Source organism: Centruroides vittatus, unplaced genomic scaffold (assembly GCF_030686945.1).
Source record: "Centruroides vittatus isolate TY-2023 unplaced genomic scaffold, ASM3068694v2 contig_620, whole genome shotgun sequence".
In the NCBI taxonomy this organism is placed as follows: domain Eukaryota; kingdom Metazoa; phylum Arthropoda; class Arachnida; order Scorpiones; family Buthidae; genus Centruroides; species Centruroides vittatus.
Genome location: NW_027122381.1, coordinates 238,543 through 255,942, shown reverse-complemented (window position 1 = coordinate 255,942; position 17,400 = coordinate 238,543). Strand labels below are relative to the sequence as shown.

General features: G+C 32.9%; 2 protein-coding genes across 4 annotated transcripts in view; one reads left to right on the top strand and one right to left on the bottom strand.

Moving 5' to 3' along the window:
* Positions 1-15,967, bottom strand: part of Dhpr (dihydropteridine reductase) — a 54,636-nt gene extending 38,669 nt beyond the window's left edge. Inside the window, exon 1 of the mRNA XM_067275351.1 lies at positions 15,830-15,967. Within this exon, the coding sequence (XP_067131452.1) occupies positions 15,830-15,919 (90 nt within the window). The 5' untranslated portion in view covers positions 15,920-15,967. The remainder of the gene's footprint in view (positions 1-15,829) is intronic.
* Positions 15,968-16,105: 138 nt separating this feature from the next.
* The window catches only part of LOC136979400 (E3 ubiquitin-protein ligase KCMF1-like), a 50,121-nt gene continuing 48,826 nt past the window's right edge, over positions 16,106-17,400 (top strand). For 2 of the 3 annotated variants that reach the window (XM_067275349.1, XM_067275348.1), the window contains exon 1: positions 16,106-16,325. In XM_067275349.1, the coding sequence (XP_067131450.1) occupies positions 16,310-16,325 (16 nt within the window). In that variant the 5' untranslated portion in view covers positions 16,106-16,309. The remainder of the gene's footprint in view (positions 16,326-17,400) is intronic. The other variant, XM_067275350.1, reaches the window with a different exon arrangement.

Genomic DNA, 17,400 nt, shown 5'->3' with positions numbered 1-17,400 from the left:
GGAATCATAACAAAATCTTTCAAAATTACAATGAGAAAGTTGGGTTAATGTTACTTATGGTTCCAAAATGGCGGCTTGTCTCCAATTCCAGCATATAGAAGAAAGGAAACAGTGGGGACGCACGTTCTAACCTAACCTAACCTAGTCTAATAAATTACCATAATTATTACCAACAAAATTATTAGAATACGTTAGGTTAGGTTAGAACGTGCATCCCCACTGTTTCCTTTCTTCTATATGCTGGAATCGGAGACGAGCCGCCATTTTGGAACCATAAGTAACATTAACCGAAAGTTGTTTTATCATTATAAGTGAACATGTTAAATATTAAAAATAATTTTATGTAATGTTTTTCAATTAAAATAATTTTGTTTACATTTTAAACTATTTTGCTGAGAACTGGTCTTGATTTGAAACTAGGTAGTTTGATAGTTCAATCAATGTTAACTCACTTATAATTAAAAGTTTTAAAAAGTGGGCAAACTTATGAAACAAAAATTAATGAAATAATCAAATTTAAATTTATTTTAATCTTTTTAGCAATCTTTTGTGCAAAACAACACAAACAATTTCTATAGTTATATCACAAAAAGTTGAAATTAATTTAAAAAATTGTAATTAAGGATTCAAAAAATGCAGGCAAAATTAAATAAATAAAAATTATTAAAAATAATGATTAAAACCAAAATCACAAATAAAATCAAATTAATTAAAATTAAAATCAATTGAAAATTAAAACAATGTTTTTAAAAACTGTTTAAAAGTTGTTTTGAAATTTTCAAATTGTAAATCAATTAATTTTTGTTATTTACATCATTTATGTTTGGTAGTGATAGAATATTTTGATTTTAATACGTATGTACAGAATACAGATTGCCAATCAAGCTGGCCCAATACCAGCTGGGTGGTATCCCTAAAGTCATCCTATCTTCCCTAAAATGGAGACAGTTAGCACTGATCAAGTGCAATCTCCTGTTACTCCAACTACACAGAAAAAAAATCCACTGTGACAGATGTCACCTTGTGTATGGGCCATTGTATACTCTCTGTTTGTCGATGTGAAAGTTTCCAATAAACTAATATTTAATTGTTAATATCATAATTCGAAAAATTTTTAATCTGACCAAAACAAAATCAATTTTCTTATAAAATGTAGAAGAATCATTTTTAAGAAATCGGAAATCATAATGAGATTTTCTCAATTCCGATTCCAGGAAAATGTCTGATTTTTCCAATTCCCAAATCTGATTAATCGTTCCATTATCAATTTCTATAGCATCAGAAAATTGTATTAATGTTGGTAGAGACAATTTTGATTGAATATGTAAGTTTTAAATTAAATTAAAAAAATATTCAATCAGAAGTAAAAATCAGCCATTTTATTTGCAAAAACCTAATATTAATTAGGACATCATGTGACTTTGTCATAGCATGATAAAATTGAAGTAGAGCCAGAAAGAAAGAAGTGATCCTTGTACCTGTTAGGCACAGAAAAGGCAATTCTTGTACAGTACAGTACCTGATGGTCACTGATAGATGAACTTTGCACTTGCCACCACAAAAGAGGATATCCTCATACCTCCAGGCCACAGGAGACACTATGGCCTGCAGGTCACTAGGCCTAAATTCTGTTAGGTGTACTGGTCGCATCAAAGAGCATGGACATTGTCACTAATATCTTTGTATATTAAAAATGAAGTCATGGACTCCTATTTTTACTTTCCTGGTTCTATCATAGATAGACAATTGGTCAAAAAATAACCCCCCAAAGATCTTCCTTGAAACATCTAGAAATGCAAAAAAATTCAGGGGTAATTTCTGTATATAATGGATGCTAGTGTGAGGGGAGCACAATTTTGTTCACCCTGTTTGAAGCTTAATAATAATGCTTGTGCTTTCAAGAATTTCTGAAATTTTGCAGGAAGGTTTGTGTATTAGATTCATGCTATTAAACTTAAGTGGTTTAAGGTCAACGGGATGAGGAGATAAAGCAGGTCATGTGTCATATCTTGAGTAGGGTTGGACTTAATGACAATTTTACTTGTTATTGGCATTTATAATTTTTAATAAAGCCCATTCCTACTCTCAAAATTAAGCGTTTTGCAATTTTATAATAATTAAAAATGTAAACAGTTTTTTAATAAAATATCGTAACAGATAGTGCTACCAGAATTTTAAATGTTGCTGGGAAAGTTAAGCGATTCATTGCTGGATATTTTATATTTAAATGGACCCACATTACATTTCTGGATTCCTTGTCTCAATTAATGGAAAATGGCAAAGTTTTATCAAAATTGATCCATTAAATTTTGAGAACAAACTCGATTCTATAACTCTACACAAGACGTGCTAGGAACTGTGAAACATCACACAGTCGTGTAATTCATGCAATATCATTTTGTTATGTGTGCTCATGAAACAACCTTATATCTTGAAAACTAAGTCATGGACCCCCATTTTTTTATTGCATTTTTGGATTCCATATCGCAATTAATGGAAAATGGCAAAGTTTAATCAAAATCTATCAAACAGATTTTGAGAACGAACAATTCTATAAGCCTCATAGAAGAAGTTCACTAACATTCCACTTCAATCCAATATAACTTCTTAAGCCTTTTAAGTTTCCGGTACCCAAGACGAAAATTAACAACCAACTAACGTTTTCGATTCTCCTCCGAGATCTTCATCAGGTTCTTTGATGGTTTTGAAATAGAATGCAATGAAAATAGAATGTTTTTGAAATTCAAATGATAGAACATCTCCCGCGTGCAATCATTGAGACCGATCTAATATGCATTTAATATACATGATACTATCATAAAAATGACGCTGTCCATCCGTACAGGAATACTACACGGCTACCATTGCAGGTGCACCTCGGAGATATATCGCCACGCATACGATAAAATGTTGCCATCTTTGAAATTAATACACTTCCCCGATTTTGATGCCTTGTAAATCTCAAGGGTCTCCAAGGCCCTGACGCGGTCCGTATCGAATGATGTTTTAACGAGGCTGGTTTTATCAAAATCTGCCTTTATATCGGGGTCCGTGGCATACATCAACAGGGCGGTGGTGTGTCTTTTTTTGGCAACATCATACTTGTCTTCCGAGATCCTTCTTTGAACGGACCGCTTAGTAGATCCGATGTATATTAGGTCCCTTTGGGACCTGTGATCTCTTATCGAGATACTATATACCCCTGGCTCTCTTAGAAAATCCGGCCTGTCTTTGGCGTTCCTGAGTAGCAAATAGATCGATTGGGTTCTTGAGTTTCATTTTCATGTAGTAAAGGCTCTATGCCTTCATAAAGTATGTACTTTTCCTTTGTTTAAGGGTATTTGAGCAGTTTATTTTCTGTTGTATTCTCAAACAAACAATACATACAAGTACATTTTTTTTTTTTTTTCATTTAGAGGGTCATCATGATGACATACAAGTACAGTACAGTACAGTATTTTCTGAAGAAACACTCATACTAATTCTTTTTTAACCCCATTCCCAATAACCCTGCATTTTCACAAACTCAGCCACCCTTCGGTCCACATTAGGCCGAGTTTTCGGGACTCTACTGTACTGAGCTTTAGACTTGGAATCAAAGTGCACTACTGTACCTTTGTTTTGTATTTCTCATTGACTGAACCTTATTCTGCTTGCCATGTGGTGTTAATGTGTTGTTAAACATTTTTTTGTCCAGTAGCATCCAGAAATGCTTTCTTTTAATTTGAACTGTTTTCCTCTCAGTTTGAATTAAAAAGAGACTATTGTAATTAGTTTCAACAATTGCTGCATTAATCCAATATCATATTCAAATAGTGTAAAGCTTAGGTGAAACAGAATCAATTGTTTTTTAGTTTCCATTATCATGTTTTCATTTTCAGGCAATAGAGAGTCAGAACTTACAAGAGCATACACTTTTTATTAAACACTATGAAGTAATTAGCTCTGAACTGAGGTATCATTTCTATTTTATTCTCTTTTCTCTGTGGGTACTAAGAGGGTTTTTTTATCAAGCCCATTATGGCTTTGACCAGGCTCACAATGGGATGAATGAGTGATAAGGGATGGGACCCAACATATCCAGAATGGACAATCCCAAAAACTTCCTTGGGTTTTTCAAACCATACAAATTTATTTCCAGGTCTCTGTAACAACAGCCCATAGGTCTTGTGGCACAAGGGCCTAGGTAGGCCAAAGACAGGGCTTAAAGCAGTCATGGCAGTGAAAAAAAGTGAAAAAAGAGAGTTCACACTGAAAAAAGCTAAAAAGCTAATAGTGTTAAAGTGAACTAAAAGAGACATTATTAAAAAAACACACATTTTGTATCAATAACGTTGCAAATGATTATTAATTTTTTCAGTCCACTTAATAGTTGACTGAAAAAATTAAATATGAAAATAGTTAGGCTCAGTTTATACTCCAGAAAAATGACCAGCAAGACTGCATTAAGCCAAAATGGGCCTGCATTAAGTTTTCATGTACCCTGTACAGAGTTCCCACCATTATACAGCAAAGGAAATGGAAGAGTAACATAACTACCAGAATGCGTCTCCATATAACATTCCAAAATTCAAATGCCATTTATTTCAAAGTACATTTTTTGATTTCTTGTTAAAAAAAATTTGTAATTGAAGAAGATTTTCTTTTGTTTAAGTCATGCTGCAGTTTCTGCACTTCTCGTTTTCTCTTCATCACACTGAATTTTCTTCACACCTTCCAATAGCCCTTGGGCAAGATGTGTCTCTTCAACATTGTTTTTCTCAATAGCATTTCGTAGTCTATTAGTGGCTTCTTCAAACACTCTAGACCTAGTTTTCCTTTGCATTTCTTTTTCTTTTTTTTCTTCAGCTCAGCTTCAAGAATATCAAGTTTCTTTCTCTCCTGTTCGAGCTCTTTTATTTTATCCTCCTCTTCTTTTCTCTTCTTTCCTTCAGTGGCGTAGCGAACATAACTGGCGCCCAACACTTTATTGGCACCCCCTCCCCCTCCAGAAACACACAAAGTTTGTCTTGAAGACCATTTGGCACCCCTCTGCGAGTGGCACCCGGTGCATGATACACCTCCTTGTACCCCCCTCGCTATGCCACTGCCTTCCTTCTTGTCTTTTTTCTTCTTCTTTCAGTTTACTTTGCTTGTCCAAAAAGCCTTGTAAGTAGCATATGCATTGCAGACTAAACCAAGTAACTTCTTTGTCATTGGCACCAAAAAGGCATTATTGTTGTATACATGGAGTCCATCTTTTACTATCAACAATGAATTCATCAGAAATAGAGAACTCTCTTTCAACATCTGCACTGCCATGACTGAGAGCCAACAATGCTTTGACTACTTTAGCAATAGTTGGGTATTTTGGCATCATTAACCCAATATTTATTTTTTTTTAAATTTTCACTGGAAATACCTGTGGGAAGATTTCCCTTTTCTTTCATCCCATACCATAGCGAGAAAACAGTGCAGATGGTGATGGGTCATTCCATTTGTAATTTAAGGTTACTAAAAGGAATTTTCTAGTCTGTTATAACTTGATTCCCTATATTATACTCCAAAAACAAGTCTTGTTTTTGCTTTTGAGATAGCTGAGGTGCAAAAGCAAACTTCTTACCAAGTCTTGATTTAAAATGGTTCATAAATACGTGCTGACTGAAAATACGACTCACATAGTAAGTAATATTCTTTTCAGTTTCTTTACAAACATTATCAATGTTTGTCATAATGGAACAATAATTGCCCTTAATCCAGTGTGTTTCTTGTGTGTTTTTGTGTGTTTCTTGTTCATTGGAGTGTGCTTTAGTGACTCTGGAGTCAGATTTTGTAAAATTCAGATATCAGAATCTTTATTGTGAGATTAATTGAACAGAAACAATAGAATGCATTAATAAAAATATAAAAATAGTTATAGATAAAAAGATAAATAAAAATAAAAAATACCATTTTCCCTAATACAGTATGTTTCACGTTTATTGTAGTAATGAGTAAAAATTTGCCATGGGATTACTTCAATGGCACAAGAGAAAGAGATGCTGGAGCTTGTAAACTGTGCTTTAAAACAATCAAAGCAGTCAGAGGAAGTACTAGAGGACTGCATAGTCAGTCATCTTGTATGATGTCATGATATAAACTGATTAAAAAGAAAATCTGAGGAGACAGCAAAAACAGTGCACAAAGTGAATCTAATAAAAAAAAAAATAAATAAATAAGTACGTTTTTCAAGAAAGAATTTGAAGTGTCTTTGCCTGCAGTATTATCTCGTATGGCTTCAGTTGACGAACTGCCATTATCCAAATTTTGCACATCGAAAGACCTAAGATGAACTTTTCTCTGCAAGCGAATATGCAAATCTACCTAAATCTTCTCATTCAATTAAAAAGATGATCACTGAATTCGGAATAAAAATTCAGATTGAGATTATTAAAGATATATCGGAGTGAAAAGTTTGAGGAGAATCTTTCAGTATATCTTGTGACAAATGGACATCACTTAACAACCGTCGATATATGAATGTTAATCTACATGCAAGTAACAAATTTTGAAATCTAGGTTTGATTCACCCACGTGGATCTGTGTGTGCTGAAAAATGCATTGAACTTTTAAATGTCAAATTAAAAAAATTCAATGTTGATTATAACAACCTAATTTCAATTGTCACGGATGGAGCTGCAGTGATGAAAAAAGTGTCAGGATTAGTCAATGTAAACAGCTAAGTGTGCATTGCTCACGGCTTACATTTAGCAGTAGCAAAAATTCTTTACAAAAAAGTACATGTTAAAGAAAACAGTACTGAACTCATACATTCGAAACTGGATGATGATGATTCTGAAATCTGCTATAACAATATCTCCCCCTCCAGTTTTTACAGAATACCACAATGATTTGTTATAAACAAATCTGTACTTCTTCCTCCATACCCACTAGAAAGAAAAGTTGTCTCTCAATGGGGCAATTCCAATTAAATATTTTATAGTATAAACAGATTTATAGTAGGAATAAAACTGAGCTTGTCTCAGATAAAATGCATATGCATTCTTTAGTGGACTCCTATGTATTATGTAAATACAGTCAAACCTGTTTTTATGCGCTCTTTTTATGTGCGATTTTTATTTGTGCGATTTTTTTAATGCGAATTTTTAATTTGTGCGGTATAGTTGGCGACTAGTCTCGTGCGATTCGTCGTGTCTCACGTTGATTTATTATAGCTAAATAAACTTATTATAGCATAAATGCACTTATTATAGTAATATTATTGCATGAATATGCGAAAAATGAAATAATTTACTTTTTAAGTCAACAAAACACCACCTGGACAAAAATATGTAAAACAGACGATAGACCAGACGATGCAGTCAAGTGCTGACATCTGTTGTCAATAAATTCTATTTCGTACGGTTTTGAGTTATTTTCTATGTGAGACTTTTTTTATGCGGTCCCTGTTGACCGCATAAAAAAATTATTTTTTTAATTGTGTTGCGAAAACTATTATTTACAGCCATTCGTGAAGTTTCGTGAGATTTTTTTTAATGCGTTTTTTTTAATGCGGTCCCTATCCCCCGCATAAAAACAGGTTTGACTGTATTTGCCACCAGGACGGCATGTGAGTAACTTGCACTCGGGGTCTATATACCTGTACAAGTGTAGATGGCGGTGTGGTGCACAATCACACGATAAGGCTTATGGAAATGTGCTGGTTGCTATTTTGCTCTTGAATGTATTTACAAAAATAAATAAATAAATTCCACATAGGAAGTGAAAAAAGCTAAAAAAGCAAGTTTGCCTCAGAAAAAGCTAAAAAAAGAGAGGAGCTATGAAAAAAAGTTAAAAAAGAGAGTCACTTTAAGCCCTGCAAAGAGTGTCAGGTCTAGCCAGATGTTGCTGTATGCCCTTTGTCTTTCAGAATGTGATAATTGTTCTGTTGTATGTCCTAGAGTTCCTTCATAAGAATAACAACGAAGTATCACATATTATTGAAATAAAATGGCTATTAACTTATTTCAAACCTAATTTGGCAAAGGTTAAAATATACATAGAAACACAAGTAAGTGTTGGATACAATAACATACAAATGGTAACATACAAATCAAGTTAGATGAAAAACTCAGATGAAACCTTTAAAAACAGCAAAAACAATTTAATTACAAACTTTTTTGGTCATTTGTAAAGACCATCCTGAGATAGAATACAAAATTGAGCTTAGTGAAAAAAAAAATAGAATATAACAGATCTACTATATATAATATTCTATTTTTGCTTAAGTTCAATTTTGTATTCTACCCGAGGATAGTCTTTAAAAATGACCAAAAACATTTACATATTTACATTTTAAGTATTTTTCATATGAGCAGGCTAAGTTGACTACTCTTTGGTTGACATCCATAAGAAGAACTGAGTCCTGCTTATACAAGTCTTCTTCTAAACATATCAGTTTATGTAATAAGGCAAAATAATTTTGCCTGGAAGATCTGATAGCCTTATTACGGCAAAGATACTTCAATCTTGGTAATAAAGAACTATAGCCCATTGGGAGTCGCATCCTGTGAATGGAACCTGACAAAACATCATTTAGTTGGCATTGCGACAGGAATTCAAATTTTCCTTTGGCCCTGTATAGTTTGATAACTAATTTTCCGTATTCTTTGGCCGGTGTAGCCATTAGTGTAATAAAACAAAAAACTTGCTGAAATATAAAATACTTTAAAATAACCAACACCTTAGTATTTCCAGCAATGATATATTTAATAAAAATGTTTTCAACTATTTTTAATAGTCTTCTTCAATTAAACAACTTTAAAACGAACAGAATGTAAAATAGAATGCAAGCAATACAATGGTTTAAACTTTACACTCTTCTAAGACTGCGTTAATTTACAGCACAGACTCTTATAAGTATAAGACTGGTAGTGAACAAAGCATGTTCGCCCACAATACTACTAGAAAGGTTTTTAAAAGAATACATAAGCGCACATAGCACGCCGCATCATTTCAGCATAAAAAATCCTACAGAGCTTCTGCAAAAAATAAAAACCATACATATACAACAAAGATGCGTTATAACAGTGCTAGACTTCAAGGCATTATATCCGTCCATAAACCTGGAGCCTTGCTTCTGCCACATAAGGGACTTCTTACTCAACAAGATTAATAATGCAGAAAAGAAAAGGGACCAAATATTGGAACTAGCACATATTACCACTTTTTCCTCAATTTTCAACTTTAATGGAGTCACATATGAGCAGCAAAGAGGAGTAGAGATGAGCAGCCCATCTCCGGCCTATTATGTGAAATGGTACTAAGAACACTAGAGGATAACATCATACCTAAATACGCACAGCATATTCTCATATACACAAGATATGTAGACGATGTTCTTGTCATCTGGAAGAAGAAACCAAACATAAATAGTTTCATAAAAGAAATCAACAGCAACAATTTCGGGCTAGAAATTGAGCTGGAACAAATGAATGACAGAAATATACATTTTTTGGACATAGATATACAAATAGATGCGAGAGAAAGAGTTGTTACTAAAGTATACAGAAAACCTACATACACCCCATGGTTCATACCATGGAACTCCCACGACCCTGTATCATATAAGCTAGCAGCCTTCCAAGCACTAGTGACAAGAGCGTACATGCACTGCAGCAAGTTGCAAGATAGAAACGAAGAGTTGAAATATATCAATACGTTGGCTAAGCAATTCGGGGTGTACAGCAATGTTTTCTCTGACTACAAACCACCAAACAACAAAGAGCAAAATAGAAGAAAAACAGACGAGTATACAATCATGGAATACAGAGTGCAACTAAATAATGTAAACAAAAGAATAGGAGTGGCTACAAACAAAAAAATAGTATACAAAAGGAACCCGACAATATATCAGCTGCTAAGAGCCGACAAAGACGAGCCGAACCTAGACCTCATTCCAGGGGTGTACAAAATCCCGGTAATAGATAATAGACGACAGAACAAACTATACTACATGGGAGCAACAGGAAGATCCCTTAAAGAAAGACTAACCGAGCACCAAAGAGATATAAGACTCGAACAACCTAACACCGCCCTGGCAACGTATATACTAGCAGACCAACAAGAAGTAAAGGCAGATTGGGATAAAGCAAAGCTCATACAAAAAGTATACAGCAAAAAACATCTAAAGTATGCAAAAGCATGGAATATCTTCAAAACCAGCTACAAAGGGCAGGCCATTAACTTCAGGGAAGCTAGCAAGATCTCATCGGCATGGAGAAACAGCGTGTTGTAAGCAAGAAAAGGTAGTGGCAGATAAGAAAACCAGCTACAGCAGATATTTATACGAACGCGATATTTGGTTCACAATTGTAGTAAGCATAGTAACAGGCAAGGAAATTCATGTACAGCAGCAATTTACAAGAATCATATGGGTATTATACAAGTATAGTAGGTATAATAACAGATAAGCAGGTGAATCAGTTAAGTTATTGTAATACATATCACAAATGAAGAGCTGGCATGAGTATTAAGGATATATCTTTATCTTCATTTTTATAAGTTTATGGTTTGTAAATCTCCCATTAAGAGATCGCAAATAGAAGCATTTCAAAAAAGTTCCATTACGATTGGCGACATTTGTTCAAATCACGACCGCATTCGACTGTAACGGTTCTTGAAAAAGGTTATTAAAAATAACCGAAAACGTCTGAATGATAGCAAAAAACGGCTGTGTGTAAAAAGGTGTATAAGAGTCTGTGCTACAACGGTTTAAAAATTTGAAAAATAATTCCAACATATAGCGCATATGATTTACATAGGAAAAAGGAACAAAAAATGAAAGTAAAAACAAAATAAATTAAAATAAAGTATTAAGAAAATTAATCGCTGTGGTAAAAAGATTTCCAGGTGGAAGATAAACTTTCCGCATCTCTATGGTTGATGCATCCCTTGTCAATATGGGCCTTGTAAATTTCAAGTTTTTCAATATGTTTAAGTGCTTGTTTGTTGGCAGCGGTCCTAATTATGGATGCTTTGTCCCAATGAACATTAATGTCTTAATGTTTAGCGAAGGCTGCAAGGACGATACTGTCCAAGTTTTTAGTGATGGAATATTTATACTGTTTAAGCCTCTGTTTTAAAAGCCTCATAGTGGCACCAACATAAACCAGATCTGAATTAAAATGACTTAAAGGAATAGAATACATTCCTGTACTATTGTTTCGGTTTTCTTTCTTCTTATCGTTTCGTAAAATTCTATAAATCGTAGCATTATGTCGATAAATCATTCTTAAATTATTCTTGTGGGCTATTTTTTTAATCATCATATGTAGGAAAGGAATATAGTTGAGAATTACTTTTCGTCCATGGTTCGTAGTTGTAGGCTGCCTTTTTGTTTGATTACCGAATTTAGCAATAAGTGCATTAATTTTACTTATCCAATATCCCTGTTGTACAGCTATTTTTTACATTATGAGTGCAAAACAATTCACATGGAAAATATGAGTAAGAGCAAACCTTAATATAAACCCCAAAGTTTAGATTAAGGTTTCAAGTGCAACATTTCCTGAAAACAGAAACTGACACTAGATGATTAATATCCAACAAGAGCATGACAAAAGGAACAAGAAAAAACAGTGGATTGAAAAGGACCTTGGCAAAAGAACACACAAAAGGGATCTCGGAGAAAGAACCTTAGGGATGGCACTTTGTGTTTTTTTGAAGGCAAATAACCCAGTGTCCTCGAGACACGAGGTTTTATTTACGTGGCCATTTTGATCAATCATCCCGATCGGCTTTAGACCCCCCTTCTCTGTTGCATCTGTTGCCAAGTGACACCGGATGCAACACAATTCCCAATTAGGTTGCAGGAACAGTCAAAATCAACATTTAATCCGTTCCAACCAAAGATGTCCAATCTTAGAACACACAACTTTACTTTGTCTATACATTCACACATTCACATTGCATTTCTCATGTACAGTCAAGATCATTTCAAAGTTGACAACTGAAAAAATTGTTTTTTAACATTTTAAGAAAAAAAAAAATGCATAAAAAAAATAGATAACTGATTAGTTTGTTTCACCAATAAACAATTGAAGAGTTACAAGTGAAGTATTGTTATATCAATTGAAAGTTAACAGCAAAGAAAACATTGCAAGTACAGTAAGAAATTAATTTCAAATTGAGTGTAACACAAAATTTAATTCCAGAATTGTCAATTAAATAGTTTTTTTAGTATCAATAAGAAACTATGCCAAAGAGGAGAGAATTGAATCTCGAAGAAAGAGTGCAGATTGTACTGTACATGAGTGTAAAAATGGCAATTTTCTTATTATTGAAAAAGAGCATCAAATATCATGAGCAGGTGTCAGAAAAATAATGGTCAAATATTTAAATAACAATATAGTGAGAAATTTACCAGGAGCACACTGCCCTAAGGCCACAACAACAAGGGAGATGCAATGATTTACCATGAGGCCAACGAAAACTTTTATAACAGCTAAAGAAATAAAAGAACAGCTTACTCTTGAAGCCAGTGTTTCAACTATTAAGAGAAGATTAAATAAAAAGGGTCTCCACAGAAGAATGGCTCGTAGAAAACCAATGATTTCAGCAGTAAATCAAAAAAAAAAAAAAAAATTAGCTTTTGCCAAAAAATTTGTGGACAAGCCCCTAGAGTTTTGAAAGCATGTTATTTGGAATGAAGTGTCAAAATGAGAGTTGCAGGATGCTAAACGGTGAAAATTTGTTTGAAGAAAGAAAAATCAAACATTTGATAAAAATAAAACTGTGGGAACAATAAAACACTCATCTTACATAATGGTTTGGAGGTATTTTTCGGGGTTCAGAATGGGCAATATTGTTCAAATTCACAACTGTATGAAAGCAGTAGACTACAAACAGACACTTGAAGACAATTTAGTAGCATCAGCAAAAAAAATGGGGATTGAAAATGAATTTGTCTTTCAACAAGACAATGATCCCAAACATACAGTATTGCTTCTCAAAAAATATTTCAATGAAAATGATATCAAAGTTTTTGAATGGCCACCGCAGTCACCAGACTTAAATTTAATAGAACATCTGTGGGATGAATTAGACCGCTGTATTCTTCTTACAAGGAGACCTTACGATCTCGGAAATTCAGTTCGAGATGAGACTTTGCAGGTTAGTAGTATACCTCAAGGGTGTCCACCTAGAAGAATTGTAAAGCACACTAGCCAGAAGATTCCAAGAAAAGGGGCTCTAAAGTTTTAAGCGCAGCTCATATACCTATCGATTTTACATTATGGCAGCACGGCGAAATGGCTGAGCCAAGATGCGTGGCAAGAAAGTTTGAAAGCAAACTTTCTTGCCACGCAGTGAGCTAGGTTCGATCCTATCTCTGGCAAATTTTTTTTGTTTTAAAGATTATAACAATTTTTAAATAAAATTAATGACCTAAAAATATTGTTAATTAAACCATAAATAATTTTATTTTATTTATGAAATGACTGTTACAGCTAATTAAAATGTGAATTAAAGATAATATTTTATTTTTAAAAAGTTGAATAATTTCAAATGCAGTTTTAATGGAGGTAAATTAAAACTTTAATTACCACTATAACAAATTTTCGGGTAGGGTTTTATTTATATAAAAATTTTTACAATATCATCTTTATTTTTCAATTTTTTATTTTACATACAAGCACCAGAATGATAATTATCATAAAAACATTGAAAACTATTTTTCATAAATAAAATAAAATTATTTATGATTTAATTAATATTTTTAGGTCATTAACTTTATTTAAAAATTGGGGTGCACTATAGATTACCCCCTATGGAATTTCAGGACTTTGATTATATATTGGAACTCAGGGGACCGAGACGAGTTCAACAGTACCCTATTTTGGACCGGAGACGAAAAATAAAAAAGTTATCATACTTTTTCACTTACCATACTTTTTAATGCTCTCATGAAGATGGCACCATAGTTGCTAGTACTGCCATCTTGTGGTAAAGTCTGCAAACCATGACGTCGGACTACGGTCATCTCCAGTAAGGTTAAACACACAATATGAGAGCGGAGAGAATGACGCAACTTCCTATCATCGCGCGATTGCCATTTCGGTTAATGTTACTTATGGCAGCAAACGTGGCGGGAGTTCCGACTGTTCGTGCTCGACTGACCTCCCGGAGGGGAGCCGCCAGCAGGCCACCATGTGCTAAACGTCACTAGTTATTGATTCATGGTAGTTATTAAAAAAAGTAAAAAAAAAAAAAAAAAGAAAATGTCTACTAAAGGCCATTTTAACGGCAAGCGATGCGACTCCCGATTGCGATAGTGAGGCCGACTTTAGCGGAGAGAGTGACATGACTCCCTATCATCGCACGATCGCTGGAAAAAAGTATGACAACTTTTTTATTTTTTGTCTCCGGTCCAAAAGCAGGGTATCGTTGAACTCGTCTCGGTCCCCTCAGTTCAGATATATACTCAAAATCCCGAAATTCCATAGATAGTAATCTATAGTATCCCCAAAAATTGTTATAATTTTTAAAATAATTAAAAAAAAAAAAAAAAAAAAAAAAAGCCAGAGGAAGGATCGAACCTAGCTCACCCGCGTGGCAAGAAAGTTTGCTACAGACTCAGCCATTTTACTGTGCTGCCATAATGTAAAATCGATTGGTATATGAGCTGCGCTTAAAACTTTATAGCCCTTTTTCTCGGAATCTTCTGGCTAGTGCGCTTTACAATTCTTCTAGGTGGACGCTCTTGAGGTATACTACTAACCTGCGAAGTCTCATCTCAAACTGAATTTCCAAGACCGTAAGGTCCTGGAAGCTATAGAAAATCTTAATCATTAGCTATAGAAAATCTAGTTGTTAGCTATAGAAAATCTTAATCATTGTACAAAGAAGAATTATTTAAGATTTGGTCAGAAATTAAGCAGGATATCATTGATAAATTAATTAACAGTATGCAAAGTCGACTTCATGTAATTCAGGCCAAATGTGGTCCAACAAAGTTCTGATTTGACTCTTTCTCAATGTTTTATTTCTTGTCAACTTTGAAATGGTTTGACATACAACACAAATTTACGATCTGTAAAACATGCATAATATTTTCTTCAAAAGTTTTTGTTGGATTTAATAAAAAATTAAGTCTGAAAAGTAAAATTAAGGTTAATTCAATTTTTACATATTGATAAGATGAGGATTAACTCAAAAGTTCAAAAAACAGGCTATGTCGACTTTGAAATGATCTTGACTATAGAAAAACATTTCTGTCTTTTCTTTTTTCATTGTAAAATATATTTTAAAACAAATTTTAGCAAGGGGCCAGAGCCTAACAGTCTGTTCTTGGGTGTATTGGTAATAAAAAGATAAAATGTGTAGTAATTCTATTTAATTTCATAATATCCTGCCTTTTTGCAACATTGCAATTTTCAACATATTTAAATCCTTCTTCATATTAAATTTCCTGTTATTTTCATTAATTAATTAAATGAGGTGATCATTTCAAAAGTTAAATACTGTACAATATTTAAATAATGAAGTGTAATTGTTTTAAATACTAAAAATTGATAAGCATATTGTTATGTAAACATATACCAATAAAATATATTTAAATATAATAAATGTAATGTAAAACTTAAGCATTAGAGGTTCTACATAAATAATACAATTCCTGATAACATATATCATTAAAACTTCAGTTTTTATTAAAAAAAAAACACATTTATTTATTTTACAGCATTTATATTAATAACAAGTAAATACGATAAGCTCAATAAAAATTTATTTAATTTTCTACTTGAAAATTTAGCTTTAGATGGGGTAAAATGAAAAGGCCATTTGTAAGCAAGTTTAAAAATGAACCTACCCAATTTCTAGATCTAAAAAACGAAACGCAACAGCTTCCGAGTGCACCTTTACCGCCGTATATTAACACACGATTAACGGGAGCCGCCATTTTGAACTGGTAGAAGCCAGCCGAAGAAGAAACAGGACCGGACGGAATCTAATAACAAATTAATAAATAATTACGAAATTATTTAGAAATTAAATATATTAAAACTACTTAACGATTTAAAATAATTTGTAATTTAATATTTTACATAAAAAATTTATCGAGATTTTCAATTTTTTGATGAAAATTTTCACACCACGCGCCATGACGTCACTGTCGTCTGGTTAGTTATCGGAAGAAGAATGCGTAAGTAAGTGAAGGGAAGCCGAAATTACATTTAAAATGAATTGTGAAACGATTTTGTAATGTCGAATTAAAGCTTCTTTAAGCTTTATTTGAATATACTTGCAACAATATATAAAATATTTGGAGGCGTCAGCATCAGCAACTGCGATGTCCCGTCATGAAGGTGAGTCTTGGTTTAAAAATGACTGTTTTCATGAAGGTTTCCTTACTTATTTAAATAAAATATCGTTATATTTTATCCTAGAGTATTACAAAATCACGTAATAAGCAGAAACTTATAAGAAATAATCTAAAAAAGCTACAAAATCGACGAATGATTCGTTAGGCCTAATCTTAACAGTGTACTTAGGCCTATTTTTGCGCATTTCAGTATAAATCCAGTTAGAAAAACATAAAATTATGTTAATAAATTTCGTGTAACATTTAAAAAAAAAATCCCCTCTTTAATGTCGTGATATTTATATATTTAGTTACACAATGATTAAGTTGAAAAAGTTATTTAGTTTATTTTAAAAAATTAATAATTAATTTGTAGTTTGGTGTGAAATATTTTTTCAGAAATTCCATGTTTTTCTACAGAAATTAAAATAATGTAACGTCACAAATGTTTGTAAACATGTCCCAAAGCTATAATGATGGTTTAACAGCTTAAAAATAGATAAGGAGCTGCAACTGAGAAATAGAATGAACAACAATCTGTGATACAGTAATTAAGAATCAAATAGCAAACGTTTTCAACCATATTTATCAACTATTTTCAGGTTAAAAATATAGAATAAAAAAAATGAGTGATTACAAAGTAGACCACTGTGTGAAATTCTATATATATTGAGCCTGAAGATGGCAGATAAATATAGCCAAAAACGTTTCATTAATTGCAATTAATTGCTGGATTAAGAAGCATTGTTTATTAGGTTCCAGACATCCTCTTTTGAGTGCTCTTCTGCAAGTGGAATCTGTGGAATTAATTCGAATAACCAGTTTATAATTTAGAAGATTAAGTTATTACAATATATATATATATATATATATAAAAACCTTTTCATTATTATATATGTGATTTCAGTATGGAATGAAACTAAAAGTATTGTGAAATTGGGAAATGCCAGCAAATGTATAGTCAATAGATCAATGCTGTTATGACTTTGCAAACTAAGACAAATATATTTTGTAGGAATTTTTCTATATGTGAAAACAAGATAAGCCATTTAATGTTGAGTATATTTGATATGATTTTC